General features: G+C 42.6%; 1 protein-coding gene and 1 long non-coding RNA gene across 2 annotated transcripts in view; both read right to left on the bottom strand.

The window, feature by feature from the left end:
- Positions 1–26,984, bottom strand: part of LOC138964788 (receptor-type tyrosine-protein phosphatase epsilon-like) — a 76,052-nt gene that overhangs the window by 15,213 nt on the left and 33,855 nt on the right. Inside the window, exons 3-7 of the mRNA XM_070336835.1 lie at positions 5,100–5,243; positions 3,599–3,736; positions 2,136–2,264; positions 601–750; positions 321–435 (exon numbers count right to left, since the gene is read on the bottom strand). Coding sequence (XP_070192936.1) covers positions 321–435; positions 601–750; positions 2,136–2,264; positions 3,599–3,736; positions 5,100–5,243 — 676 coding nt within the window. The remainder of the gene's footprint in view (positions 1–320; positions 436–600; positions 751–2,135; positions 2,265–3,598; positions 3,737–5,099; positions 5,244–26,984) is intronic.
- LOC138964808 (uncharacterized) lies at positions 9,276–11,373 on the bottom strand. Its single transcript, XR_011455221.1, has 3 exons — positions 11,282–11,373; positions 10,221–10,307; positions 9,276–9,487 (listed from the first exon to the last, which is right to left on the bottom strand). It is a non-coding gene; the product is annotated as an uncharacterized lncRNA (long non-coding RNA).

Raw genomic sequence — 26,984 nt, 5'->3', positions numbered from 1 at the left:
GTTGACTTCGCGTAGTAGACTTCTCCCATATTGATATCAGGCTTTACTGTGGCGATTAACAAGATGGTGTTTGCGGGAAGGGAAGTACCTGGCTGGGGAAAGAGTTCTCTGCGACTGATGTGTTGCGGACAACCCTTAATTTTGCAGTGTTATTACCTCTGGTGTCAACCACCTCACCAGAGCTCATGTTATTTTAATTATTACTTCATCTATGTATCTGAATATAGAAGTTCAAAGTTGTAATAGTCGTTTCTGTTCGCCGTTTAGACACCGCGGACAAAACCGCATTCATTGTGAGTATTTTAATTATCATCAGGTACCTTATAATGATGATGGCGAGCACCAAGCAAAGAGCAATCAACGCCACGACACCGACAACCACGCCAGCAATCAGCGGTACGTCCGAATCAGTGCTGGACACTTCACCTGCAGATGCTATTGTTAGATTCATGGATTAGTGTTTGTGTCAGAACCCCTCATAAGTGATATGGAAGGAACTGAAAGTAAATTTGTCTCTCAATTCCTGAACTCGAGGTAGGATTGCTTTGAAAGGTTTCAGAATTCATGTAATCAAAAGTGAAAAACGCATGTGTTACTTACTCTCATTGCAGAAACCTGAATCTCCCGGACTGTATCCTGCAGCACATTCCCCCACACATCTGCCTGTGTTTTGTTCACAGGATCCGTCACCACCACAATTTGCACTGCAGTCCAGTTCACAGATGGTTCCGTACTTATTCCCCGTGCAAGCTGAAAGCGTCAGCAGTCATTTTTGAGAGGGCTGCATGATCTTTAGAAGCGGCGGTCAGAGGAATCTGTCTCATGATTACGTCTATTTCTACAAATATTCATCCATTTACATCCATTAACGTTATCACAACTGTCAACTGTGCACATATCTTTTTAGTCAGAAAAAGCACTTATGCTGACGTGACGAATACACATATTCGTAATTGAAAAGCAGACTAACTTGCGCTTGTGGCCGGCGGTCCGAATTGTCTATAGTTTGGTTGTAAAGATAAAACATCAATGTTGACAGTCTTTTGAGCTAGAGTTTTGAAGCGTTTTACTGACTGCTGATCGACGTCAAGCAACATCGCTCAGCCATTTTGTTTAAAACCGATGTCACCAGACACTTCATTTCTTCACTAGCAAGCACGCCATATAACTGTCCTAGACGCTGTGCTTGTTGCTGGAAGTGACTGTTAGCCAGACCAGATTGTTGAGGATGATGGCCGCCCTGTTCGGTGAAGAGGCAGATATAGGTGGCCCTTTTGCCAGAGGATGAAACAGGGGAAGACGGAGAAAACATAGACACCATAGGCGGTTTGTATTTCATTTGTCGCTTAATAGAGTAAGATTCTTTTAAATTCTTCTTCGTCTTCTCTTCTCCCTCGTTCCTTGGCTGAAACTCCCACGTTCACTCGTGTTTTTGTACGAGTAGATTTTTACCTGTATTACCGTTTTAGCCCGTCATTAAGGCAACCATACGCCGTTGTCGGGGGAAGCATGCTGAATATTTTTGTGTTTCTGTAACCCACCGAACTCTTATGGATTACACGATCTGTTCCATGCGCACTTGTTCTTGTGCTTGCCTGTATACACGAAGGGGGATAAGGCAATAGCAGGTCTGCACATAAGTTGACCTTGGGAGATCGAAACAATCTCCACCCTTAATCCACCAGCCGGCCGCGGCCGGGATTTGAATTCACGACCGTCCGAGGCCGATGTCTTATCCAATAGGCCACTGCTAGAAAAAGAGAGAATGCTTCATTTCCTACAGGCTAACTATTTGCCTCTGAATGACCAGATATGGGTTACATGATAATTCGAGTTTTACGCCCTCGCGGCTTTTGATGAGATACACAAGTGTATGCGAGTTTAGGTGGTATCAGCCATGTGCACTTATGGCAGAATGACCGAGGTCGTTTACGTGCCATTGTGGTGACACGGGGGTGGGACATGACTTCCGTCTCTGGGTCTGCACATAAAGCTGGCCCGTGTCCGTCCCGGCCCGAATTCGAACCTGCGACCTTAGGATAACAAGTCCAGTGCTCTTCCAACTGATCTACCGGGCCACTGCCCGGCCACTGCGCCCATCTTTTAAATACAATAAATACAGGTTTGTTACGTACATGTGCAAAGCTCCCCTTTGAAGCCGTCCACACAGCCCGCCGCACAATGTCCGTCTTCATGACGACAGGTGCCATTGCATTTCCCACAGTCCTGTGAACAATCTTCGCCGTACTTGCCATTTTCACAAGCTAAAACATAGAACGGATGTGACGGCATGTTTCATGCACAGCAGAGAGCAGGAAAATTCGAAAACTATCAAACCTCGCGACCTAACCTTCACCGTGCTTCCTGGGTCATGGACGACCCAGAGCCTCACAGAAGTGCCTGTATCTCTAAACCCATTGGTAGTTTTTGATTGAGATCCCATGTAGTCCTCAAACACCACATTTATAAACGTCATATCGACCACTTTTTGAAGGATTATCTTTGTAAACAAATAAATAAACGATGACGTCGTTTGAACTACACAGTCCGGATGGTGTGGATCGTGGACGACCCATATGGAATTAAAGAAGGTATCTTACTTCGGTGTTTATCCCTATTCGGATGGTGTGGGTCGTGCACAACCCATACGTTTAACGTTGAATCCTTCTGTAGAAAGTATGGGTCGTACACGACCCATACTATCATCCGGACTGTGTAGTCCACACACACACACGCCATAACACACGTAAAAAACCCACACACGCACACACATGCAAACACAGGCGCACACAAAGACTTTCACACAGACATGCACACACTCGCTAAAACATAACACTTACATTCGTTGCAAAAATGATTGTTTGGAGTCCACTGGTTTCCAGGCTTGCATCCCTCGAGACATTCACCGTCAGTATTGTCACACCGATCTTGTGAACAGTTACTACACTTCATGCTGCAGTCGTCTCCAAAAGAACCGCTCGGACATTCTGAAACATTACAGCAGTATAGTTATACCGGTCCCGTTTATAAAGGAATGACTAAATCCTTATTTAATATGCGTGCGTGCGCGCGCTCTAAGGTAGGCTACTTCTGTCTTCAGTTGTTCATATGTCATGCTTGTGTGTTCGTAAACAGACAATGCCATTTACAAATCAAGAAACAATTCAACATACTTCAACCATACAGGGTGACCAAAACATGCCTCCAATTAAAATGTCAATTACTCATAAATTACTTCAAACTGGTGCACATTGGGTTGAGGTATGGGATGAAAAGTGCACACAGTTTCAAGTTTGTTAAATGTCTTGACTTTTGTTCTCTTTCGGGGAAAAAATCCAAATTCGGCGATGGACTCAAAAGTACTAAACCAGGCGCGGACGACAGGAGACTGAGCTCGCGCATTTCAGGCCAATACACAGTCACATGCGCCTGTGTAAATAACAAATACCGTCAATCAAAGGAAAAATGTAACCGACCCTAATTTTTATTTTTTATTGGGGGGGGGGGGGGGGGCTGCCATCGGAAACAAACTTTTCTACCTAACACAGCGCACTGCAACAAGAAGTAAGAAACGACCAGTACGTCAAAAAGCACATACCTGCATTGCAGTATTGATTTGTCCAGCCAGGGGCGCAGCCTCCGGGGCAAACACCTGTCACTGCGTTGCACGTTACGTTGTTAAGGCAGTTTCCGCAGTTCCGTAGACAGCCAAGACCGTACGTTCCTTCTGGGCAGCCTGGTCAGTCAAATTAGGCACATTGTATAGCCGTTTCAATAACATTGGAAAAATCACGCACTGCATGTGGCAGAAGTTGTATGACCGGGTTATCGACTACACATGGAAGACATCGTGGGGCCGTGCGGACCCATGCTTCTCAAAGAAGGAAAAATATGCATACCCTTCCGTAGACCCATGCTTTCCAAATAAGCAAAAACGTGCACCCCTTTCCGCAGACGCCGTGGTTATATTTCCGCGAGAAGTGATTAAATTAAATTATTAATTTAATTATTACCGTGCGGACTAAAGCTTCTTAAAAAAGGAAAAACGTGAATACCCTTCTGTATACGTCGTGGGGCCGTGTGGACCCACATTGTTATGTATTAATTTCGCTCTGCGCGACTTGCTTATTAACTCCAAAATTAAACAGATCGTAGAACATGATGTTTAGAGCCAATACCTGACGGTTTGTGACTTCTCTCCCTAGCTTTTATGTAAGCTCCTTCAGTTCGAGAAACATGGGTCCGCACGGCCCCACGATGTCTTCCGTGTGTAGTCTAAATTTGACCTTTGTTTTTTTAATTACTTCTCGCTGAAATTTAATGATCTTTTAGGACATAAAAGCTTTTTAGGTGCCGGAGGCATTCTTAAAAGCTCATTAAAAAATTCCGACTGGTTTAAGAGATATTTGCAATTAAACACACTTCTGGGTCAACACGGACCCACGACGACCGGCGAAGGTTAAACTAAGTATGTGCAGGAAGATTCTTTGGCGAACCTGGCAACACCGGACTTGGTAATTCAAAATCAGGACTGGCTTAAACGTAAATAACGGCTGTAATTGCACATACCCAATGTAGGGCTTGTGGAGTGTCACAACATAGGAACTCTAAAATGACTGCAGAAATCTTAAACCATAGATTACTGTTATGGATGCAAAACAGATTGTACAGAGCCATAATATTTGGCACTATGGATGTTTTCTTGCTTTGAAAACTAATGTTGTATGTGTCCATGTTTTCTCCGAAGCCAGAGCCTGTTTGGGTGTCCCTAATAAAATTGTGTGCACAGGAAGCGTCTAAAATTATGTCCGTATAGTTATAACAAGCCTGTTTTCCGCAACAATGTGTATAAACACAAGAATATCTTTTTGTGCACGTAGAGGATTGGCTCAATATCGCAACTTGCTGAATATAGAGTTCCTTCACTTTGATATGAATTCGATGTCTTGCTATATTCTATTTCGTTATTTGTCAACTTAATGATACACCTCCAAAAAACAGAACTACCAATATTTGGCTTATACTTGAATTAAAACCTCATGAATACATGTACAACAGTATCACTTTTGTTTTATTTACTTCTTCAAAGTTTGACTTACTTCTTTCACAAAGTGGATCAGACGGGTCAAATCCTGCCTCACATCCGCTAGGACATGTTCCGTTGATGTGATGACAGGCATCACCATGGTTACAGTGACCACAGGTAGAGCTGCAGTTGATGCCGTATTTGCCGGCGTCACACTCTGAAAACAAAGGGACTCAGCGATGAGTCATGTAGCAGCAGCTAGTGTAACAAATATTAATGTTCGCACGATCAGTTCTTGTGTATGTCTGTGTGCCTGCGTATGCGTCTGTATGTGCGTCAGTCTGTGTGTCTGTCTCTCTGACAGTCGGGTCAGTCCGTCCATCTGAATGACTATATTTCGGTTGTGCTGATTGTTTTCTTTATCGCGATCTTCCAAGCTTGTCTATAAGTTCATTTTTTAAAAAATTAAAAAATTAAATTAACTCTCACTCTGTTTACAGGTATCTCCCTGCCAGCCAGGCTGACATCCATCGGGACATTGGCCTGATACCGCGCTGCACGTGTCATTGTCTGCACACTGTCCGCACTGCTCAACACAGTCAGCGCCGTACAAATCATCTCGGCAACCTTTGAAACACAACACAATATGAATTGTCGGTTCGTGAATGACAAGTCCTTATTGACACAACTGCCAAACGTCAACAATTCGCAAAAAAAACAACCTAGCATTACATATAACATTGACAACAATGTACTGTATGTTTATATTCATCTTTGCTCTGTTCGGATGCCTTGTCGTCCATCCTGGTTTGGGTCACGCAAGAACTGTAGGAATGAGTGTTGTGGTTTTGTATGTACAGACAAAATGAAAATGCTGGGTGTATATTTCTGTAATTACTTGCGTGCGTCAAAAGTGAAAGGGAATTGGGAAGAGAGAGTGAATGTTGAAAAAAGGCTCATCTGCGTGTGGGAGAAAAATAATTTGAGAATTATTGATAAAGCATTGCATGTGTGTTTTTCGGTTTTAGGGTCATTTTTCCATACAGGCCTACTCACATTCCTGATGCGCGCTCTCTCTCTCTCTCTCTCTCTCTCTCTCTCCCTCTGTTTCTCTCTCTCTCGCTCTCTCCTCCCTCTCTTTCGGTCTCTGTCTCTGTCTCTCCCTGTTGCTCCGTCTCTCAGTCTGTCCCTCAGTTTCACTGGTATTTGTTTTATGATTGTAGGAAACAGCAGGAATATGAAATACAATCGTTTTCGCGATCTTGTTTCTCATTGCCTCTTTGTTTTTCATTAGACTTGTCTTTCTGCTTGCTCGGCTTTGTAAGATGTCTGCATTTCTTGTTGCTATGTTCTTTGATTTGTTATTATTATTTTTTATTTGCGCTTAGTTTATCGATACAACGTCTTGTGCACGGGTCAAAATGTGTGTGTCAAGGGTCAATTGGTTTGACTTGAACTTGACGTTCGTGTTTCTCCAAACAGAGATACACGCACTCCATGACTTTGTGAGAAGATAAAACATATCGATAGGTTTCATTTGTTTGCGATAAAGCATAAATGTATGACCTTTGATGAGGTAGTTTTGTTTTTTGTTTACATTTGCCAGTTTGCGAGTTCGTATAAATTGGCGAAGCAGTGTCGTCTGTTTAGGTCTGGGGAAACGCCAATGAAAAGGGCCGAAGAATCCTCGAGCGTTTCTATTGGGTTTGATTATCCATGTAATAGGGCTTCCTGCAACTATGGTAACCGGGGATTTATTCCCCGGGGAACATGAGATTTATTTCCCAGGTGCTTGTGAATGAAAACTCGTGAAAATGATGACAAATTATCATATCAAGACATATGTGATTTGATTGGATATTCGCCAAACCGAATTCTTGAATATAATGTTGTAAAAGCTGCTGTGTCATTATTTATAGGAAAAATGTTGTAAATATGACTGATGATGTTTGTATTACCTTACCACTGTTTAACGGCAAAAATGTGTTAAGTGCCAGAGATTATAGGAAAGAGATTATTAATATGAAAACAGATGTACCATGTTCCGGAGGATTTTGGAAGAGAAAGTTTAATGTAGAAATTGATGAACGATCTTGGATAGTTGCCTATCAGTCAACACAAGAGACTAGATTAAGAGTTTTACACTGGAAAATTATGCACAACATTTATCCGACCAACATTCTCCTGTGTAAAATGAAAGTAACGGAAACTAATAAATGTAATTATTGTTGTGATGTAACTGATTTCATTGAACACTTCTTTTTTGAATGCCCGGTTGTATACAAATTCTGGAAGTTTATTGAAATTTTTTTTTCTCGTACTTTTGAAATTAAGCTTGATTTGAAAGTTAGTGATGTTTTATTTGGTATGCATTTTGTAATGGTGAAAAAGGCAACTATGTATAAATTGAACCACATTATCTTAATCGGAAAGATGTGCGTTAGTATATATAAAAAAACAAATTCGTTTTTACCGTTGGAAAGTATTTTTAATAGGCAGTTACAGATAAGAAGCATTTTTGTGTGAGTGTTCGAAGAACAAAACGTTAAAAAAGTTAGCTTGTTGTACTCGATAAGTTGTATTTAATTCATTGTATGAGATATTGTTAATTGTTGTTATTTATTTGAATAAAAAATTTTGAAAAAAAAAGAAAAAAAGAATGATCTAGAACAGTGTTTCAAAGAGACCGTTATGAACTGTACGCTAAATTTAAATATGTGCTGCATGTTAAAAGTTATTTGTCCAATATTGACATTTATGTTTTAGGGTAGCATTTACACAGGTCAGACTTGGTGTATTGCCAATTGATAAACGATTTGGTGCTTTTCTGAAATCAAGATATTGTATTTTTTTGCGAACATGTAGCCGAAGATGAACAAAACGTCCTCTTTTGCTGTCCCTTATATTCTGATTTTAGAAATAAAATGTATTGGAAGCATGTGTGTATGTTCTGTGTCCATCATTTTTACATTTTCAAATGTTAAGAGGTGTTGCCTCATGTCTGAGTTCATTTTCCACGCTGTAAAACGTCGACACTAAATGCATGCTGAAGCGTTGAAATGTTAGAGATAGTACCGTTGTAATTGTAAATGATTATTAGATACCCTGTGATGGTAAATGCGTAAGATGTGTATATGTGTAAGTGAAGGTAGTTTCTCCTAACCCACATCCCCTCTTCCCTGGTTTCTATATGGGCCAATGGCCACACGTACAATAAACCATCCAAAAGTCAAAAGTAAAAAAAAATCTTAAAAAAATCATTGGATAGCTACATTAATTATTTGTTGTCATGTCGACAGATCCACGGCGATAGAGAAAGACTAATGTGAGAAGACGAGAGAGAGAGAGAGAGAGAGAGAGAGAGAGAGAGAGAGAGAGAGAGAGAGAGAGAGAGAGAAAGAGAGAGAGAAAGAGAGAGAGACTAGAGAGAGAGAGAGAGAGAGAAGAGAGAGAGAGAGACGAGAGAGAGAGAGAGAGAAGAGAGAGAGAGAAGAGAGAGAGACAAGAGAGAAGAGAGAGAGTGAGAGAAGAGATAGAGAAGAGTGAGAGAGAGAAGAGAGAGAGAAGAGAGAGAAGAGAGAGAGAAGAGAGAGAGAGAAGAGAGAGAGAAGAGAGAGAGAGAAGAGAGAGAGAAGAGAGAGAGAGAGAAGAGAGAGAGAGAGATGACATACTTACCCCATACCTGCACCTCACATATGTTGATAAAGAAGAATTGACCATCTTTGTCCAGTCCATGTTTCTGCAGCTTAACCACACGGCCAGTGAGGGGCGGTGAACAGGTCACGTTAATCATCTCCGTCAGACTGTCAAGAGCGGCAGTGTCCGAGGAGTTGGGGAAACTGTGACACAGCTGACCGTCCAGAGAAACGCTTAGCCCTGCCATGCGTTTTTCATTTCCTGTAAATAAAATAGTGGGTTGAGGAATTACTTCACAAAGCCTAAACACCTTTTCTTGCACAACATTGAATGCACTGAAGCATGGGTGAGGAAAAGGCGGAGGGGCGTGGGGGTTGTCGGGAGTGGGTGTAGAGAGTGATTTGGGTTCAATGGATTAGCGTAGCCAAATCTGTACACCAAGGATCTACACTTTGTCTTTCTTCGGCGCTTGTGTGTACTCTACGACAGCATTCTAAACTAAATGTATTTATGCAAATATTAGACAATATTAAAGCAAAATAGCAGTGACTAGGAAAGTAAAACTGTTGATGAAAATCGCACAAATGTAACCTTCTCTTCTGTAGATGGTAATATTGGTGACAGTGTAGTTGCGACCCAGGTCCACACTCCATAAGGCGTCATGGTCACCAAGGCCAGTGTGGATGCAGTTGGTATTGTCCTCACTGGTCGACCTGTATGCTGTGCTTGTTCTGCCGTTGACAGCTATACAGGCCGGAGCTGATTGGCCATTGGTGTCACTGAAAAGACTGCTGACGCTTGCCGCTTTACCAAAAGCCACATTCACTGCCGACATACAATTACAGGTATACTACCGAAGAAGACATTATGAAAAAGTCTTCTGGGGAATTGAACCTTAAATAATTAGAGGACATTTGCTCTGCTTGAGAATATATGCACATTCAATTGTTCGTTAAAAAGTGCTCCATCACTATGCTAAGTTATTAAATCAATTTTTATTTACAAGCGGTTTTCTTCGGCAAAATCTGATGAAAAGGGAGTCTCGACTACCCATTCAAAAACATATATCTTCTCGATAGACAACCCAACACCGTAGTTAGATTTGAATTATAAAATACTCGCCAAAAGAAGACGAGGCAGATTTGTTCGAGAGCAGATATTTTTGAGAAGGCCATTTATCAAAATATCAGTTATATGATTTCAAAGGCCATTCATTCCCATACCTTAGTCAGCAAACATATTGATGTGACATGAGGTAGTGTCTAAACAGTGAAACAGACACCGCCGAAAAACATATTCCTAAAAGCAAGGTTCCGGTGTGAAATCAAACACAAAATCGAAACAGCTAAAAATGAAGACATTATGCATGATAATGGAAAGAACGACCAATTTTCTATCCCAAACAGTTAGTTTCGTGTCTTAAAATGGAATACTGAATGGTGTAGGTGTTATTCTTCCCAGAAGCCATTTAAGGCGTTTTTTGACGGGTGACTCCCGCAGGTATATCATATTCGCTACTGAGCATGTTCTCAAAGCAAGTAAACCAATAAAAACAAACCTATCCTATTGTTGGATCCAGGAAAGGTCAATCCTTCGTTAGTCCCACACCATTTACTGCATGATTCTGAACATGTCTGTGCCTGACCTGAAATTAACAGAGGCCAAAGGAAAACATCTGGGAGTTGCTTACACACTGTTACACACAAACAGACACACACAGACACACACGCACGCACACACACACACACACTTACAAACGCACAGTGTGTCTGTGATTGTGTCTGTGCAGGCGTGTGTGCGTACGTGCGTAAGAGAGAGGGAGAGAGAGAGAGTGTGTGCGCGTATCAATGTGGTTTGCGTGAGTGTGTATGTGTGCGCGTGTGTGTAGATATGTCTGTGTGTGTGTGTGTGAGATATATATGTGAGAAATTGTGAAAGAAACAATTGAAAGTCAGCAGAGACTTTCTTCCGAAATTTGTTAACATCTCTTAGCAGAGAATGAGAGTTTGTTTGTTTGTTTATTTGTTGCTTAACGTCCAGCCGACTACGCAGAGCCATATCAGGACGAGGAAGGGGGGATGAAGGGGGCCACTTGTCAAGCGATTCCTGTTTACAAATGCACTAACCCATTACTTGTGTCCCAGCAGGCTTTAGTAAAACTAAATTAATACCTACTGGAAGATTACCAGTTTCCAGTATGTTAAAATAGGCTTAACCTATCTACTGCTGGACTTACATCAGAACACTAACAGATTAAACTACACATGAATCGCGAGACAAGCGGCAAGAGAAGAGATTTTTGGAAAAAATACAGGTGAATGAGCAAGAAGGCAGAAAAAAGAAAAGAATTCATGAAGAAAAAGAGAGCATGACAGGAAAGAGGAACCAAAAATCTACCTAACAGCAAACTAGAAAGCTCCTGCGGTTCCAAAAACAGGAGGGGCCTTTAATTTCATAACCGCAGTGCCCCACTGCGGGAAGAGAATGAGAGAGAAATAAGTATCCCTTTACAGACAGCCTATTGGGAGCATCAGACCCTCCTCAAGGGGGACCGATATTTACAAAGCAAAGTCCCTTTGTGGGCGACGTATATATATATATATATACATGGGTATTTACCTTGGACAGAAACAATCAAACAGATGACAAGGGCAAACGCGGTACGACACAACTCCATTTTGCGTTCCACGGGCCTTCACACACAAGAAACCTTTCAGCTTCTTTATGATATCCAGTGGTGTACATTTTATATATTCAGTTCAACCAGGAAGAAATATGCTCGTTTGCCAAGCACTGTACAGTATTCCTTTCATTGTATACGGAGATGTCATCTGAGACGCCTCTGACAAAATCCTACGTGTGTGTGTGTGTGTGTGCGTGCGTGCGTGCGTGCGTGCGTGTGTGTGTGTGTGTGTATGTGTGTGTGTGTGTGTGTGTGTGTGTGACCATTGTATAGTACGTATTTATCCATTATTTGGTATATCTCTTCCTCCTTGAATGTATGACGATTTTCCACCGGGTAGAATGTTTCAGATATTGTTTACCTTGTCATCAACTGGAGTACACAGGCTCTTTTCAGAGTGAATTAACATGCTGTGTTTTATTCAAACTGAGACAAATATGGCTGAATAATGCCAGGGAACAAAAATTGAATGGTATATAGCAGCAAGGGAAACAATTTAAACCCTTCATTTATGATCAAAGAGGGCCCCAAAGGGTTTAAAATCGTGATCGTGATTTGTGTTTTTTGACCTTTCTGTGACCGTGATTGCCGAAATTTCCATTTCTGTGATCGTGATGGGACTTTGCCCGTGATCCGTGATGACAAAAAAATCAAGTCTCGTGATCGTGATTGTCATTTGTTTTCGTGATCGTGATGGACATTATTGCAAAGCATTTAATTTTCAACGTACATTATGGTTTTCACAGCTGTATTACTCTATGAGTATGATCCTCTATTCGTCAAGGAGCTAATCCCGATTGAAGGGAAGCAACAACACATTCAGAAATATGATTTTGACAGCGATTGCTTCCCTTTAAGAGAACCAATCACACAAAAAAAGAGATCCAATCAGAAGGCGAATTGCAAAAGTCTGCCAAACTTCATCCAATGGAAGGGCTTCGTGCTAAAGTTTTTAGTGCATTTAGTCAAATTCGAATTCGAAGATCAAAAATGGCGTGCAGCGGTACTGTCCAGTTGGCAAAGCCCCGTGGTGGGGGTCCAGGGGGCGAAGCCCCCTTGGTGGAGGTTGCAAAGGGGCTTCGCCCCCTTGAAGCTGAACGTTTTTTGATGTTTCTGGAGGGAAAGGAAGCCTCTCCTTGAACGAAAAAGGTAAATTCGACAGCAAGCTGTATAGGCAATGAAGAAAAATTGAGATTGTAAGGACTCATACTTTTCATCACAAAAATCGTTGAAGAAAAAATGACTTCTGAATGTAGGCAAAGATCTTGAAATTTGTTAAATATCTTTGAGTTTGATTGAGATAATTGACATTGTCGACATTGCCACGTCCGGCTGTCACTCGCTCAGTGTGACCTCGAGTCTGATCGAGTCTGCGTGTAGCCAAAACCGAAACAAGAAATGTGTTTTTCATCCCAGCAACGTGGACACGCTTGGCATAGATTCTAATTGTCGCTTCTTTGCTTGGATTTATTTTAGCGCCTGTAAACTTATCAACAATGGGTTAAATTCAGGAACTATGGCGGGGAGACGTGCCAGTTTGGGTCACTTGATCCTCATGTCAAAGTCGACCAAAGTCATGTTCGTTTGGGATTTTGTTATTATAGACTCTACCATCACACATACATGTACTTTAATTTCAATCCACCCAATAGTTTTTGAGAAAACGGGTTTAAAAGATTTAGCTCTGGAAATGTGAAATTGTGCAAGTATATATTCATGTGTGTGAGAGAGGGTGTGGGAGTTGAATGTGTATGAGTGCAAGGGCGGATTGGGGGGGGGGGGGGTTACAGGGGTTCCGGACCCCCCCCCCCCCCCCGGCTGTCAAAAAAAATAAAAAAATAATACTAACTTTAAAAGAAATAATGAGTGGCTGCTGACGCCAGTTGATCATGTTTAAAATCAAAGATAAGCCATAAATTGTTCATGAAATAGCTAAATCTCTTCAGGTTGTAACCCCCCGCCCCTGGAGTGTATATATTCCTGTGAGTGTCTGTATGAGAGACAGCGAGAGAAAAAACAATGAAAACAACATTCTTGTTACTGATTACAAATCATGATATGTATTTCTATGTGTGTATGAAAGAGAATAAATAAAAAAAATAAAAAAAGTGCAACAGTTGTCACTTTGTGTTGAATAAACAATAGATCCAGAGGAGCGAATTACTGTGTGGTTGTGTTTACTTTGACACGTGCTTTCTGTACCTGCAACTTTTACCGTGACCGTGATTTGCCACTGGTGTTCGTGATCGTGAAAACAAAAATCAAGGTAACTGTGATCGTGAAAGCTAAAATTTCCCTTCCCGTGATCGTGATGGTACCCCCCCTTTGGGGCCCTCATCAAAGTGCGAGAATGAATTAAGGTGATGATATTGCTCTCCCCCTATCTTGCTCTGTGTTTGCGTGTGTGTGTGTGTGTGTGTGTGTGTGTGTGTGTGTGTGTGTGTGTGTGTGTGTGTGTGTGTGTGTGTGTGTGTGTGTGTGTGTGTGTGTATAGCAGTCTGTAAACAAATTTGGTCGCAAATGTATACGGTTTTGTTAGTCGCCCATGCCGAACGATGCGTTTAAACACAATTAACCTCTAAATTCAGTTTCGAAATATGACAAGTTTATCGATCCTCAGAGAAAGAATGAATTTACAGGTGCATGTACAAGCTCCTACGCTGACACGAAATCGGGCCCTTAAGATTTCTTATCCTGTTCACAGAGTTTCAAAGGCCTTCTTTTTAATGCTACACATACTATTCCTGGTTCAGATGTATGGCAGTTACCCGACACCCAAACCCCGACCTCGATGCGTGCAATGTGTCAACGCACTGCTCCAATACTGCACGGTTAGTGACACACGGATGTAACGCTTGAATTGACAAGAAAGACATGTACAGCAGGCGTGTGTTTTGGGGCCGGGAGTTGGTAGGTGAGTTGGGCAGGAAGTGGGAGGGCATTATGTGAGGGAAACACAACACTACAAAATGATCGACAAACCCTCCCCTACCTTCCCAAGTTCTCACCACCCTCACCCCCTCCCCCCCACTCCCATCTCGGACTGGTAATCACTAATGGCCTCCTCCCCCCCCCCCCCCACCCGGACGAGCAAATCTTTCAGCAATTCTTTCAGGGAAAAAACTACTTCTTTTCATGAATAGTTTGTAATATCGTGACGCCCCCTGTCGTGCACACCGTGTTTGTCTGCTTTAATCTTGTAAGCGGATATGGTTTCACAAAGGTAAACATGATGAAGTTGAGGACACGAATTCATATTTAACAAGAAAATTTGCTGATTCAAATCAGCAGGTTCCCAGACGTTCCTTCATGTAATTTTTAGGTGAATGGTCAAAGTAGTTTCTTGCACACACTCAGTCATCTTACACAACAATGCAACACATGGATAGGATTAATGGAATGACATGTATTTGAGACAGTGACAAAAGGTCAGGTGTCATGTCTACTGTCCCGAATGACACACGATTGCTGACATTTCACCATTGCCAAAAGAATAAACAAATAAGAAATAGGTAGAAAATGAATGTGAAAACTGACTTTGATTGTTGATCAGTATGTTCTATACCACTAACAAATAATCTACTTACACATAGCTGTTTGGCAAATGTATGTTGCATGGGACACACTGACATGAAAGTGGAAGATGTTTTTCCCTCTAGAGAAACTACATATCAAGTTACACTTTTTGTGCTCTTCCATTCCAGTTGGCAGTCAATTGTTAACGCATGTTATTAGAAAAAATAGAACGAAAACAGATTAGATAGAATGAAAAATGTACTGGTGATGTCATTTGGGACATACTGACATGAAAACGTCACCTTTTGTCATTGTCTCATTTGTCAACAACGAATCATGGGATAGAAAACTACAAAATGTGAAAGAAAGTACATGGTGACAAGGCTACACACAATAGTGGAAAATTGTTTAGGGGGTATATAATGTTACAAATAGCACAACAGTATAAAAAGGGGTTCAAAATAACAGACAAACAGAAAAAAAAAGTGTTTTGCATGCAAATGTTGACTTTGACGGCCATATTTTGACAAAAACGTACACAAATTTTAAAAATAAATCCAAGCCATACCAGACTCTTTCAACTATTTCTGTTTGTTTTCCTGCTTTCTAGAATGCTTGGTGAATATGATGACGCATTGTCATTGTGAATTTCCTGTAGAATTTTTTTTCCCGCATCACATAATTTATATACATGACAAAATACGTTATGAACGAAAACTCAGAAATACCAAACGAAAAATCCCAAAATAAAAATATGAATAAAGGTAACCTAAAGCCAATGCGTCATCATTATCAACATGATCTCCTGCAAGTGTGTGCCAAATTTCAGCACTGTACTATGCACCATTCCTGAAATATTTGCCTTCAAAGAGTACCATTCTAGCGGAATTTTTACTTTCGAGAAAAACCAAGACAAACACGAAAAATAATTCAAGCTTCACAGTACCTTCCTTTATGGCCAAAATGTGCACACTTTACAATACTATAAGCTGCTCAGTTCATCCCAGGGCCATAGGTCTGTCCTTCTCTCTCCTGTTGCACTGTCCTGGATTTGCTGGCCCTCTTCCTGTCTTTTCGGGACCGCTTCCTCTCCGGCTGGGCCGCCAGTTCAGCTTGGTCACACCGCCTTCGGTCCTGCCTCACCTGGTAGTCCTTCAGGCCCTCAGCTGGTGTAACACCCAACTGCTTCATCACATGGGAGAGGTGGGAACATCCCTGATTGAAATGGGACACAGCTGAGGCAACAGCTGCATTCACCCTGTCGCCCACATGCACAGTTTTGGGGCAGCGCGCCCAGATCTGTCCGTTGACGCATTCGTTGGCATTCTGCGTTCTGCCATGCTTGATTCTGGCCATGAGACCAACGTCTGACATCCTGTCATAGATGGGTTTGACTGCTCTGGCCACATCAGCTGACAGTGGAGTCCCCACATTGTCCTTGTGTGGTGGCGGCTCTTGTCCAGTTGCCACGGCCTTCTGAAAGAAGCACGAGGAGTCGGCGCCTAGTGGACATTGCTGGTGCTGAGGGTTGTCGTCTGTGGATGAGCAGTGCAAAAAAGATGCCCAGATGGCCTCCTTCATCTTGTCAGGTTTGCCCAAGTTCTTCATGATGGTATTCCTGTAGTAGGACTGCAGAATGGTGCAAGCGTTTGCAGTCAGCAGGCATGAAAATTCTCCGTATTTTCCGTATTTTCCGTATTTTTGAAAAAAATAAACCGTATTTTTTTTTCTTTTCCGTATTATTCCTTTTTTTTTTCTTTTCTTTTTTTTTTTTCCTAGTCATAGTTATAGTAAAATAGTTTTGGGGCCATGTTTGAATCCAATTTTAAGGCTGAGATAGCCCCAGATTGCACCAAATTGCACCCTTGAAAAAAATAATTTCCGGGGGGGCATGCCCCCGGACCTCCCTAGAAGTCTTGGCGCTTCGCGCCTGCGAAACTTGGCGCTACGCGCCTTCAATATTTGTTTTCAGTATTTTTTTTTTCTTCAGTTTTCATGCCTGAGTCAGGGCGCCACGATGACTTCCACCAAGCTTCTCCTCCTTTGCCTTCTTTCTCAGCGCCGTCGCCATTCTTTTGTCGCAGTCGTTGACACACTCCAGTTTTTCAACCGGATAGAGGTTGGCATCAACCACTGCCTTGAAGGCCACAGAGTCACCATCTGAAAGCATTCTGGTATAACGCATGTTGTTTCTGCGCACTGACCTTCCCCACAAACGAAGGGCGGCTTCCTTCTCCATTCCTTTCGAGGAGCCTTCATAGTTGGTTTGCACAACTAGGCTTGTGGTCTCTCCTCCATTCAGCTCTCTCCACTTCTGTCATCCTTCTTTTGTTGTTCAGTGCACATGCCTGGCAGAATTTTGACAGCACTTCAAAATCAAGCACAAGTCCAGTCCCCACATCAATGACGATGCCAACCCCATAGTTTGAGGTAAAGCCTCGCTTGTCAGTGCCAGGTTCCGAATCAAAACAGGCCAGCTCATTCACAGAGAGAATGACAGCGGGAAAGGGGAGAGAATGCTGAATCCAACGGTATGTGTCATGTCGGAACGGGGTTGGGAGAATTTGGCGTAACTAACAGTCAAACAAATGCATTTTTGGCATTTCAACACACAATGAAAATAAATTCTTGACACAGTTGGTTTTGAAACACCTTTATTTTGCATAAAATAAGTGTTTTATGTGAAAAACATCGGTTGAACCTGAATGAGAAAGGATTATTTGGTATAAATATGTCAAAATCTCAAAACTGACCAATTGAACACACAACACGATTTTTGACTTCAGACGTGTGTAGCCCCTGGCTAATTATTATTGCAATAAATGTAAATACTGATTGTTGCTATTAACATAAACGAATGATTTACGAAATTACTATTCTAGCAAAAGTAAATACATGTGTCATTCAGTGGGCGATCACTGAGTGGTACGGGAATAAAATCGTAGCTGCCTTGATCATGCTGTAACACTGTGTCGTCTGCTTTACTCTGTGTTTGTTGTATCGTCTGCTCCAGTCTGCACACTAAGCGCTTACCGTAGCGGCCTAACAACACCGGAAGCTAGATGGTTTGCGGATGTCGCTCTACCGTGTTTTTTGTCATATTTTTAGCGTGTGAGATCTGAGATAGTTTTTTTTGGTATTATATAACCTCTTATAGTGTAATTTTGCATCATGCACTAACAGTTTCAAGAAATAATGAAAAACAAATTGAAACACATTGCTGCAAACAACTAAGTTTGCCGAAAATTAGTTCCGGAATGTCACCGTTCACACAGGCAAATGCCTCCGCATAACCCAGACATCTGGGTCTGGGAACCAGACCTCTGGGTCTGGGAATAAGGCGTAACCGTCGACCAGGAAAGTATGCGAATATTTTCCTTAGAGTCGTTTATTGTTCTCGTGTGCCTAAAAACACATAGTCACGCATACGCATTTGGGTATTAAACAAGAAAGTTAAAACAAAGAAAGTCTGCAAACTTAAACACACCAATGACTATCTGTCTTAGTGCTTTTGTCTGTATATAATTATCTACTTTATGAACATGATAGTTACACTGCAACATTCTGCGACAGCTAAACCTATTCCCGCCGGCATTATGCATTCATTCACGTCTACGCACTCATGCATACACAGGAATGCTGTACGCAATACCGTGGCAAACATGAAACATAGTAAGGGTAAACCAGCGATTATGATCTGTCAAAAGGAGAGTAGATTGAATACGACTGACGAGTAAATTACATCTCTTCTCTTTTCATAGTGTCAGTGTTTCCATGTCTGTCGTAGTGTTAAATAGTGTCTGCACGCCATGCAAAACTGACTTGAAAGAAGCTGTCACCTCGCGCGGTTCTGCGCTTGGCTTAATATAAGTCCGGGGAGTGTCTGGTAACAGTGTGAGGGTCACCTTAGTCACAGGCTTATAACTCACACAGTTGTTGCTCTTTTCTAAAACGGTTTTCACCACTGGATAGAGCATAAAAAACTCTCCAGGAAAATGTACAACTATGAAAATCATGCAAAGGGGACATGCGACTCATTCTGTGGTGGAGGGTCACAAATGTTACAGGTCGGCGTTATTCAATCGAAAATCGGAGATGAGCGTGTTAACGCTTCTCTTTTTTTTGCACAAAATGAGATGCTTATCAAAATGAAGCTAACGTATTTAGGCAAAACTACACTTCATCAAACTGCTCAAGAACTGAAGACATTAAAGGTTCATTCCTACTTGTGTAAACAGATTGGCTCACCGTCTCAAGTCTAGCCAGGATTTTAAATAGGATAAGACCATCCGTCTACTTCGTCACATACCTAAAATCAATACCCTGACTGCTTGCTGTGGCTTTTACAAAATTCATTCATCAAAAATTGTATCTGTCCACACAGAACACCCTGACTGTATGTGACAAAGCGGTAGGATGGTCAGATCTGAGATAAAGAGCCGAACCATTTTCACGAGAAGGAGTGAGCCTTTATGCATTCAGCACAAGAGTAGTTGCCAACTAATTTATATTCTGTGTATATTTAAATGTAAAAGCAGAAACGCGCATTAAAATGAAGGTAGATCTCATCTATTCTTTAAAAGTGTTCGAGCGAATCAAGTTATGAACTCGAAAGTGAATGCGTGATGTATTGTGTAAAAAAATTCCATCTCACACGGCATAAATAAATCCCTGCGCCTTGAATATGTGCGCGATATAAATTGCATAAATTGTTTTTTTAAATCCCTGCGCTTAGAACTGTACCCACGGAATACGCGCGATATAAGCCTCATATTGATTGATTGATTGAAAGTACCTCCGTTTGTTTTCGAAGTATTTCTCCAAGCAAGATACTTTAATTTCTTATCTGTCTTCAGGGCTGGATTAAGAAGGGGGCCTGGGGGGGGGGGGGAGGGTGGGGGTTGCTTGGTTCCGAAACCCAACGCTTTGCGGGCTAAAAGAACATTTTTTTCTAAAGGAGAGACCCAAAATACCCCTTTCAAATGCCGAGTCTCAACAGTATGTAGCCAGCGCCTGTACCCCTGCCCCATTTTGCCCCTCCCTCTCATATACTTGATCCAAACCTGGTGTGCACATACTATTAACGAAAAAAGTATTTCAAAACTGGTGAAGCAGATCAGTCTTTTGACGGTGAAAGGAAACCTGTTTGTGTTTGTCCTGCCTACGCATATAAATACACACAGCCACAGTACAGTCACACTGAAACACAAACGCGCGCTCGTAAACACACACACACACACACACACACACACACACACACACACACACACACACACACACACACACACACACACACACACACACTTAGTCACACACACAGACACACATATACACACACAAACTCATACACACGCGTTGGCACGCATACATAATACATTCTTACGCGTATCTGATACGTGGTACAGTTCCCGTTTCAAATTTAGATAAACGATTAATACGTTTCTTTCCCTTTCCTGTTTTATGACCCGCTCACAACAGTGCATGCATTCATACATATAACTTTGATTGACTCAGAACGTATCCCGGCTTGCATCCGCCTGGACACTGCTTTCTGTTCCTGTCACAGAACCCGTTTCCGTTACCGGCTAAGCTGTGCATCGCACTGTTCAAGCTCACAGCAAACAAATTGTAAATGTTTCTGAAAGTTTGAGTGAAAATAAAGTTCTACAAACGGATAGAGTGTGTGTGTGTGTGTGTGTGTGTGTGTGTGTGTGTGTGTGTGTGTGTGTGTGTGTGTGTGTGTGTGTGTGTGTGTGTATATGTGTGTGTGTGTGTGTGTGTGTGTGTGTGTGTGTGTGTGTGTGTGGTCAGTTCCATCCTTTCAAACTGTGAAATTATCCAGCATTTCGAAAATCCAAATTAACAGCAGAATATACCGACAAATATTCATTTGACGATACTTTGTTACGACAAAGTCCTGCAAGTTCTATGGCGAGTGCCTTAACATTTTGCCAGGATAAATGTGCTCTCGGTGACATTAGATTTTGTTTACGAAGAAAAGACGACACTTTTGCATATTGTCGGTAGAGGAGAGGGTTGTATAACCAGGGCAACTATGGTCTCAGTGACGCTTCTCTATAAATCATACCTTGTCACATATGTTCTTAAAGGCACAGTAAGCCTCCCGTACACCATCGCAGAAACTGTCAGGCTTTTACAGACAGTACAAACACCCTTTCATTTAAACAGTCACCACTTGAGAACATCCTAGGTGCCCTCCGTAAAGAGCGAGCAATTTTCAAAGAATTTATTTTTGCGTGGTTTATCTTACCCCTGAGACATCGTGAACCTGTGTGATCCAGTTTCCCCTTTTCACAAAGTAGTCGTCAGTTAGTTATTTGAATGCGACTCAACGTGAGCTTATCTGCAATAGCACGTTATTATGTACCTCTGACTATGCACAAAACAAACGGCTGTGGTTCACAAGAACTCTCGCGATGGCTTTTGACTGTTCAGAGGAACTGGCGATAGGCATAAACCGTCGTCTACTACGAGAACCACGACCTTGCGTGACCCTGCTTCCGGGATTTTCTTTTTTCAAACTTTCAAAACTTCGAATTGTACTGATCTTGTCTTGATGAAAAAAGAATTCTTTTATGATTTAAGAATGTTTGTGTAACAAGCTGTCAATTTATTATTTAGATTTTAAAAGTTAGGTCTAGTGCCAAAACGCACCACGGTCCGATTGTCTACTGAGACAATCCGCAACATTAATTCTTTGCAAATTGCTCGCTCTTTACGTAGGGCACCAGGATGTTCCCGTTTGGTGAGCGTTCAAATGGAAGGGTGTTTGTACTGTGTATATACTGTTCAAAAAAGAAACGCATAGCTTGTAATATTTGGTTAATTTAGTTATATGGCTACAAGGATATCCACCAAACTGCAGAAAATGTTTATCTGGTCGTCGACCTTTCGTCCATTGCCACAAGTGAGCTCTGCACGTGACGCATGCGTTATCAGTGGCTACAATGTCAAAATTGCTCATTTGGCATGACCACTCGTCATGCTTCAGTGTAATCTCGTGAAACTCGGGGAATATTGAGCTCTCACCATGTCTTCCAAAACCCATAAAAGCGGATTGTTCGCCACAAAGAAATCAGACGACAATTCAGCGACGAAAGATGGCCCGATTGAGCAGAGAAGACCGCCAAATTGCATTGGGTCGTTTACAAGCAGGCCAAAGTCAAAGTGCAATCGCCAGGCACTTCCACGTGTCCCAGAGCACCATCAGTAGACTGTGGGTCAGGTTTCAAGCCACTGGCTCCGTTGCTGACTTGCCACGAGCGGGAAGACCAAGGGCGACAACTGCTGCTCACGACCGCTTCATACGGCTCCGCCACCTCCGGAATCGTTTCCTGTCGGCCTCATCTTCTGTCCAGGCTCTCCCCGGGCCACACCGATTATCGGACCAGACAGTGCGGAACCGCCTGCATGAAGCTGGTTTGAGAGCTCGCAGACCTCACAGAGGAGCTGTCCTCACCCGCCGCCATCGCCAGAACCGAGTGCAGTGGGGCAACCAGCACCTTCGCTGGACCGTCCGGAATCAGTGGAGACACGTGTGGTTCAGCGACGAGTCCTACTTCCTGCTCCAGCGACATGATGGTCGGAGGAGGGTCTACCGGAGAGTAAACGAACGTTACGCGCCCAACTGTGTGGATGAGGCACCCGTTCATGGTGGTGGAGGCGTCATGGTGTGGGGGGCGATCAATACCGCTGGAAGGAGCACCCTGGTGCACGTCCAAGGGCGCATAACTGCCCAGCGATACGTGGAGGAAATTCTGCGCCCACACGCCCTTCCTCTTCTGGCTGACCAGGATGCCATATTCCAGCAGGACAACGCTCGCCCGCACACAGCACGACTCACCACCCAGTTCCTCACCGACCACCATGTCCAGGTGCTTCCCTGGCCATCCATGTCGCCAGACATGAACTCGATAGAACACCTCTGGGATGAATTGGACAGACGTGTGCGCAGGCGAGAAGAAGCGCCGGCAAATCACCGCGATCTATTGCAGGCACTTCAGGAGGAGTGGGACACCATCCCACAGCAAGATATCCGGCATCTGATCCAGTCCATGCCCAGAAGGTGCCGGGCAGTTGTTGCTGCTCAAGGCAGTCACACCCCCTACTGACTTGACAGCCTCGGCACCCAATCGTATTGATTGACTGATTGATTTGAAGATGCAAATGAACTGTGTGTGCATTCAACTGTGTCCATACCAAATTTCAAACAAATAATCTAAATATTGGATTTTCTGTTAATTTTTTCGAAAAATAAAACAAATTTGGCAAGTAGGAACTATGCGTTTCTTTTTTTGAACAGTATAAAAGCCTAACAGTATCTGTGATGGTTTACGGGAGGCTTACTGTGCCTTTAAATAAAGACAACGTTGTATCGTTTTTTGTAGCCCACTTCCCTGTCAACAATTCAAAAAAGCTGCAAGTTGCACACATCAGTCGATTCATTCACCCGGTTTGCTTGACATACATCCTTTGTAATTTTTAAAACGTCGAACTGTACTATCTTCGTTTTGATGCTGAAAGAAATCTTTGGTATTTTAACAGCTGTCAATTTAGTATTTAGATTTTAAAAGCGCCAAAACGAGGCTTCCGATTTGTTTTCATGTACTTCCTTTCTAACTGTACGAAATACATTCTTTGAAAATGTCTCACTCTCAGCGGAAAGCAGCCAGGATCTTCCTGTTCGGTGAGAGTTCAGATGGAAGTATGTTTGTGCTGTATGTAAAGGCTCGGGGAGCTCAGTGATCAGAAACAGATGGTGGCTTTAAAGGCCCTCCACATGGCTATCTGGCACACTTTTCGGATTGGAGAATTCTTTTACAGACCGCCGCTCAAACAAGGGTACCCCCAAGTTTGAATGAATTGACACGGGAATAAATGCTTTAGTTGGGGTATGAAAATGGGTGCAATCATATTTTGCCGAGGTTATTATGTTTGTATGGTCGTAGTCCTGCGTGGGATTTTCGTACAAGCGGGTTGCATCATACACACACACACACATTCACACATGTCCACACACTGTAGGTACACACTGTAGCACACAGACACACTGGGGCGATGACGTCACGCACCCATACCACGAACACTTTGGTAAACAGATACAATTTCGAGAATTTCGCTATTGAACCAAAGAAACAAAATAACAAGAATACAAAATCACGGGTATGATAGAGAACCACAAGTTGTTTCTATGTTTAAAACATGTCAAACTGAAAGGTTGGATTAAAACCAATGAAAACCACACTGAAATCCCCAGAATAGACGAACTCCGAAAATAACTCTGTCGGGTTTGTATGGGTTGTGAAAGAGTGAATGCCTTTGAGTTTTACTCGGACAAACATTGGAGGGGCCAATCACTAGCGAGGGGTGTGTCGGAAACATGTTGACAGGAGCACGTGTAACTTTATACGTCAAGAAAAGCAAGGGCATTCACTCTTTTACAACCCATACAAACCCGACAGAGTTATTTTCTAATCATCTATTGGAACACTCTTTCTCCTTTCCTTTTTTTCACAAACACTTTCTACCTAAACCTACAAAAATGTTATTATACACTTTATCCGCTCAACCATTCACCCAAAGTAAAACCACATCCATTCGCCATGTTAGCCTATCACTGCTCATACATACCATATGGGTGACAGCTTAGTACACTCCTATAAATCATGACTACTGCTAACTGAGACAATAAAAGGTAAACATACCTATGCAAATTTAGAAATTGTTCATCCAACGAGACCAAATCAAACAAGTCGCGTAAGGCGAAATTATAACATTTAGTCAAGCTGTCGAACTAACAGAATGAAACTGAACTCACTGCATGTTTAAAGGAAGAGCGTATACTCGTAGCATCGTCAGTCCAGCGCTCGATGCACAGGCAGTGAAATTAATAAGAAGAGCGGGGTAGTAGTTGCGCTGAGAAGGATAGCACGCTTTTCTTTATCTCTATTCTTTTTAACTTTCTGAGCGTGTTTTTAATCCAAACATATCACATCTATATGTTTTTGGAATCAGGAACCCACAAGAAATAAGATGAAATTGTTTTTAAATCGATTTCGGACATTTTATTTTAATAATAATTTTTATATTTTTAATTTTCAGAGCTTGTTTTTAATCCGAATATAACATATTTATATGTTTTTGGAATCAGAAAATGATGAAGAATAAGATGAACGTAAATTTGGATCGTTTTAGAAAATTTGGTGGTTTTTTTTACAATTTTCAGATTTTTAATGACCAAAGTCATTAATTAATTTTTAAGCCACCAAGCTGAAATGCAATACCGAAGTCCGGCCTTCGTCTAATCAATTTGATTGAAAAATGAGGGTGTGACAGTGCCGCCTCAACTTTTACAAAAAGCCGGATATGACGTCATCAAAGGTATTTATCGAAAAAAAGAAAAAAAAAGTCCGGGGATATCATTCCCAGGAACTCTCATGTCAAATTTCATAAAGATCGGTCCAGTAGTTTGGTCTGAATCGCTCTACACACACACACACACACACACACAGACAGACAGACAGACAGACAGACAGACAGACAGACAGACAGACAGACACACACACACACACCACAACCCTCGTCTCGATTCCCCCCTCTACGTTATAACATTTAGTCAAAACTTGACTAAATGTAAAAAGAACACAGTGTATGCTCACAGAACGTCTAATTGCAAGAACTTCTCCAAACTACTAAACATATAAATACCACAACATAGCAAAACCGCTATCGATCTACATGGAAATAATCATACATTACTATATTGTTTACAGGTCTCCGGACTACCCTAAAAGTTCCTTGACAAATATACTGCTCAAAAGAATGTAAGAGCCACTCTTCATTTTTGCGTTTATTCTTGAAACGTTTTGAGTTTAATCAAAACCCAAACACAGGCTTCAATTTACTACAAGATTTGTTGCTTCAGACATTTCTTTGCCTTTTTTTTAATGGTTTGAAGTTCCCATGAAGAATTGAAAGAGTACACTAGCTTCAAGACAAAAGAAGCGCAAAATTCACGTACTTTTCTAAAAAGTGTATGCTTGGTGTGCTGACCAGGCAAGTAAGGGGGACACTTCAACCATGGTGCACGTGCAAGGCGTGACTGTTGAGACCACTGCTCACCTGCAGTTTTACTTGCTTGGCTATTTAAAGTGCAGTTACACGGGCATGAGTAGCCATACCCCCACGACGAAGACTGAGTGCGGTAGACAGAGGAAGGGCCTTGGCATGGATCCATGACGGCGTATCCATGCGAGAAGTGGCCAGAAGACTTGCTTAAGCCATTCCGTCATCCAGAGACTGATAGATCGCTTCGAGACTACTGGACGGGCTGAAGAACGACCACGACCTGGACGTCCACAAATTACATCCAGACAAGACGATTGATTCGTCTGTTTGGCTGCCATGCGTAACCGAAGACTCACCGCAAATGACATGAGAGGACAACGGAGGATGGCGGCGAACGTCAGAGTCAATGACCCGACGATAAGGCACCGTCTGCATGAAGCTAGTCTCAACTCCAGGCGCCCAGCAGTGAGAACTCTTCTGACACAGGCTCATCGTCGGGCCCGAGTTGAGTGGTGTCGACACCATCTTCGCTGGACCAGGCAGCAGTGGTCCAGAGTTCTCTTCACGGATGAGTCCTGCTTTACTTTATCCCATCCGGATGGACGATTCGTGTGTGGATGCGTCACCGGGAGCGATTAATCGACGGCGCTGTTAAAAAGCACAACCGTTATGGTGGATGCTCTGTAATCGTGTGGGGTGGATTACACCTGCATGGAAAGGACCCCGTTCCACCTCGTACACGGTATTTTGACCGGGGTCCGCTATACCGCGACGAGATCCTTTCCATTGCCATCCCCGCGCTGCGAGCCAAGGGTGTAGGATCCACATTGCAGGATGACAATGCAACCCCGCATCGAGCTTGCATCGTCATCAACTTCCTTGAACAGCAGGGCGTTCATCGCATGCAGTGGCCAGCCAACGCCCCTGATCTGGCACCAATAGAACATCTCTTGGACGTCCTGGGCTGACGCGTGGGAGACAACCACCGCCTCCCGGAAATGTGGCTCAGCTTGGTGAGCTACTCCTGCAGGAATG

This window comes from Littorina saxatilis, linkage group LG4 (assembly GCF_037325665.1).
Source record: "Littorina saxatilis isolate snail1 linkage group LG4, US_GU_Lsax_2.0, whole genome shotgun sequence".
Lineage (NCBI taxonomy): Eukaryota > Metazoa > Mollusca > Gastropoda > Littorinimorpha > Littorinidae > Littorina > Littorina saxatilis.
The sequence above is the reverse complement of the archived record's forward strand: the minus strand, read 5'-3'. Positions and strand labels throughout refer to the sequence as shown.